The following is a 4,748-nucleotide window of genomic DNA, read 5'->3' on the forward strand; positions in this document are numbered from 1 at the left end:
GGAGGCAGGAGACTCGCTTGAGCCCAGGAGTTGGAGGTTGCTGTGAGCTGTGATGCCATGGCACTCTACCTAGGGGTATAGCTTGAGGCTCTGTCTCAAAAACAAACAAACAAACAAACAAACAAAAAAAACCAGGAAGGTCAGGCCAGACACGGTGGCTCATGCCTGTAATTCTACTACTCTAGGAGGCCGAGGTGGGTGGATTGCCTGAGCTCACAGGTTTGAGACCAGTCTGAGCCAGAGTGAGACCTTGTCTCTAAAAATAGCTGGGTGCTATGGCAGACACTTGTAGTCCCAGCTACTTGGGAGGCTGAGGCAAGAGAATCACTTCAGCCCAAGACTTTGAGGTTACTGTGAGGTATGATGCCACAGCACTCTACTGAGGGTGACAAAGTCAGACTGTCTCAAAAAAATAAAAAATAGGAAGGTTAGCAGGGTCATTGAGTTTCCTTCCCCACTCAGGTGAGATCTTGTCACCCAACTTTCAACTACTTTTGCTCTGGCAAGGGAGAATTTCAAGCAGTTCTCCTAATCTAGGTAGTCAGTCCCTTTCTAAAGCAGCTAATGTTTGTCTTTTTCAGTATTTTCCAGAACCAGTCCACTCACTTCAGCACCTTGGTATATATCTATTAGCAACAAAAACATCAAAGAGCAAAGGGTTCAGGTGTGACTTCCTACTTGCCATGCACTGTGCACCTCAGGAGAGAAGAAAACAAGGGAAAAAGAACAAGCTGAGTCTACCTTTCCCTTCCAACAAACATCACAACTTTCTGGTTGGTCTCTGAGCCTGACTCCTGCTCCATTGGTTGGTTGGCCAGTTGCTGTCCCATCTTGAAAGGCTCCTTGCACTAAGTAGAAAGGGACAGAATACCCTAAGTAAGCCTGATGCCATGCAGGTGACACTGGTAAGTGTTTGCTAAGGGGCACATGACCTTAGAGATCATAGACAGCTAATCTGTTTTCTGCATCTTGCTTGCAAATCATTTTCAAAAAATCAAATTAGTTGCCAACTTTTAAGCACTAATAGACGTTTCATAAAAACTGGAATTTCCATTTTTTCTTGACAAATTTAAGACCTGCAACCTTGAACTTTCACTCTCACAGTTCCTTAATTCTGTACTCTTTCTCAACATCCAGGATGAGAGCTGATCACCAATGACAATCTTACACTGAGTTTGCATTTTTATTAATATTACCTGCTTAGTTCCTGCAGACATGTGAAACTGCCACTTCCTTTCTATACTTTCCACCTCTTCACAGGATCCTTTGTGGGACTCCACTTGTTCCCCAAGGCTCAAGGGATTACCACATTCTCAATGTCTTTGACCAGAAAAGCTGAATGGCAGGATGAAGAGGTCATCATTTGGAGTAATGAACTCATCTATTGGCTTACGGCCAGTTGGACACAGTTCCCGACATCCTACCCCTTCTTCCCATTAAAGAGAAAAGATAACTCAGTAGACAGTGGTTGAATCTACATTAATTTTATTGTAACAGAGAAACCAGGCTGCAGTAAGTCTACATGATTAGAGCAGGTGGTGGTTATCTTTCCCAAGGTAAAGCCTGAGCCCAGCTGGCAGCACACAAAGGCCACAGTATCCTCCTTTCTGGTACTACCCTGACTCATGATGTGAGATATATGACTGCACAACCACACTCAACCAAAGGAGGAGGTCCATCTGGGCAGAGGCAATATCCCAACAGGAGAAAATTACACAATCATTGAAGAGGATGCTGAGATAAAGTGCAGTTACCGACTCTCCACTATTCTTCGCCCAGAAAGGTGAGGGTATGATATTAGCAGAAAATTATGTTCTTCATTCTTAAATCTGATAGGATGGGGTTGTCAGTCAATCAAGCAATAGAATGGGATGAAAATCTACGTTAAAAATTTTTGTGCCTAAGGAAAAGAACTGCAATGACAAGGGAGAAAAGTGAGGCTTCTCTTTTTCTTAAATAAGATAAGAAAAAATATCTTTTATTTTCCTTGCTGCAGTGGCAGCAGACTCATTGGTAAAACACAATTTCTGCAATATGGTCTGTTGATAAGGTCGCTCCATCCTGAGAAGACAAACATGAGGTTGACTGTTAATGACAGAACCAGGTCTTGTCTCAAAGTTGCTAATATGTGCTATTTCTCATGAGGAACCCTTGAAAGAAGACGCTTCAGTTAAAGCTTCTGAAATATTGCAATGGTGTGACTGACAGGTTTTTTTTGGTGCTATGACTTTCTTGCACATGTAAACTCTTTCAGGAAAGTTGGAGATAAAAGGATGAGGGAGAGTTTGGTTTAGTGCCAAAGATCCAGATGCCGCCAGCCACAAATGCCTCTGCCCTATGCTGCTGCATGTTCTTTTTTGAGAAACACATTCAACTGCTGAGTATTATGCACTGTGGATGAAAGAAATGATACACACCACCATCCACCCTCCCTCACGCTCCATGCGAAGCTCAAAACAGCAGAGGCTGAAGACGGAAAGGTTGTCGCTGTTCCTTTACACCAGGGAAATTACTTAGTGACCTGATGAATGGCATGGGCAAGGTAGCCAACATTGCTGGAGGTGACCCCAGCCACAGAGATCCGGCCATCCTTTGTCATGTAGATGGAGAACTCCTTGGTCAGCCGCTCCACCTGCAGGAAGAACAAGAACACCTCTTCCCAGTCAGGGGAATTTTCTTTGGGACAGCACAATGGCCTACTTGTTAAAATAGGAAAACAGAAGCTCTATTTTTCTCACTTAACACCTTATTCCCAGAATTTGCTATGCTAGCCTAGAGTGACAGAAGAATAACAAGCTATTTTGAAGATGATGAATTCTCAGGAAGAAACAGGTGAAAAAAAAAATCTTAAATTCACCATAGAGTTAGAATTCAGTTATGAAACAGCTATTTCTCCTCTCTTTCTTCAGAGAAGTAGCAGCGATTATGAACACAATCAAATCAAGCTTTGTGGCTGGGTGTGGTGGCTCATGCCAGCAATCCTAGCAGTTTGGGAAAGGTAGGTGGGATAATTCTTTGAGGCCAGGAGTTTGAGACCAGCATAAGCAACATAGTGAGACCCCCATCTTTAAAGAAAAATTAAAAAATTAGCCAGGTATAGTGGTGTGATCCCAGCTACAAGGGAGGCTAAGGTGGAAGAATCACTTGAGCCCATGAATTTGAGGTTACAGTGAACAATGACTGTGCCTCTCCACTCCAGCCTGGGAGACAGAGTGAGACCCTATCCCTTATAAAAAAAAAAAAAAAAAAAAAAGAAAAGAAAAAGGAAAGAAAAACCAACAGCTCTGCTCTTTAGAAGCGCACACTTTTGCAAGGATACAGATAGGTAGACAATTAAAACAAACAAAAACCAAACAAACAAGATGAACACCACATAAACCTTTACCTAAAATAAAAGGGCTCCAAAATAACTATTTTTAGGGTAGCCCTGAAGAGGGAGGTAACGTACAAGAAATTTGTCTGTTTATGAAGACTGACCAATTGGTTAGCTGCAGAGAAATTAGGAGTTCACTTACCTGTTCAGGCTTTAGCCCTGTGAAACAAAACATGCCAATCTGGTCAGTGATGTGTTGCCAGCTATGGGACGAGCCCTCCTTCTTGAGGTTAGAGACCAGTTGAGTTCGCATGCCAATGATGCGGTCGGCCATGCCTTTAACTTCTTGCAACCTGTAATAAAACCCTGAGATGCAGCTCACTCTGGCCAAGCCTGACAGGTAAGCCAGAGTTCTCAGTATTTTACCTCTCCTGAGTTCTTCTCTACTGTGCTTCAATTCTTAGTCTTAGACTGTGTCAGATGTTGACACGTCCCAGGGAAGAAAGCTATTTTACAGTGTTCTGTTTTATATCAGAACACTATTTTGATTAGGAAACTAAAATAGTTAACATACTGGAGTATAGACAATCTTTACTTTGTGACTTTTCAACTTCCTGATGGTGCAAAAGTGATATGCATTAAATAGAAACAATCACTGTATTTATACAACCACTGTTTTTCATTTTCAGTATTGAGTAAATTATACAAGATATTCAACACTTCATAATACTCATAAAATAGGCTTTATGTTATGCAAGAGAATTGCTTAAGCCCAAGAGTTTGAGGTTGCTGTGAACTGCGATGCCATGGCACTCTACCCAGGGCGACAGGGTTTTTCTCAAAAAAAAGAAAAAAAAAAGATTGGCTACGCTAAGCTATGGTATTTGGTAGGTTAAGTGTGTTAAATGCATTTTGACTTATGATTTATTGGGACATAACTCCATTGTAAGTTAGGGAGCATCTATATTAAGAAAAGTGAGTCATGCCTTGTGTAGTGGCTCACGCCTATAATCCTAGCACTCTGGGAGGCTGAGGAGGGTGGATTGCTTGAGCTCACAAGTTTGAGATCAGCCTGAGCAATGCAAAGAGTTCGGCGTTGTGGAAGGTGCCTGTAGTCCCAGCTACTGGGGAGGGTGAGGCAAGAGAATCACTTGAACCCAAGAGTTTGAGGTTGCTGTGAGCTATGACTTCATGGCACTCACTCTACTGAGAGTGACAAAGTGAGACTCTATTTCAAACAAGAAAAAAAAGTGAATTAATCACTGTAAAACTTATGAAGACTAAGATTAAAAAAAAAGCTGTGGGTTTGAGGCAGTGCCTGTGGCTCAAGGAATAGGGCGATGGTCCCATATACTGGGGGTGGTGAGTTCAAACCCAGCCCCAACCAAAACTGCAAAAAAAAAAAAAAGCTGTAGGTTTAACAATAAAACATGAC

At 42.2% G+C, this 4,748-nt stretch overlaps 1 protein-coding gene across 1 annotated transcript in view; it reads right to left on the reverse strand.

Annotated features, from left to right (window-relative positions):
• Nucleotides 1-1,468: 1,468 nt before the first annotated feature.
• Nucleotides 1,469-4,748, reverse strand: part of GOT2 (glutamic-oxaloacetic transaminase 2) — a 28,474-nt gene continuing 25,194 nt past the window's right edge. The window contains exons 9-10 of the mRNA XM_003792593.3: nucleotides 3,516-3,666; nucleotides 1,469-2,632 (exon numbers count right to left, since the gene is read on the reverse strand). Coding sequence (XP_003792641.1) covers nucleotides 2,510-2,632; nucleotides 3,516-3,666 — 274 coding nt within the window. The 3' untranslated portion in view covers nucleotides 1,469-2,509. The remainder of the gene's footprint in view (nucleotides 2,633-3,515; nucleotides 3,667-4,748) is intronic.

The sequence above is a fragment of the Otolemur garnettii genome, unplaced genomic scaffold (assembly GCF_000181295.1).
Source record: "Otolemur garnettii isolate 467f Iridium unplaced genomic scaffold, OtoGar3 scaffold00058, whole genome shotgun sequence".
NCBI lineage: Eukaryota > Metazoa > Chordata > Mammalia > Primates > Galagidae > Otolemur > Otolemur garnettii.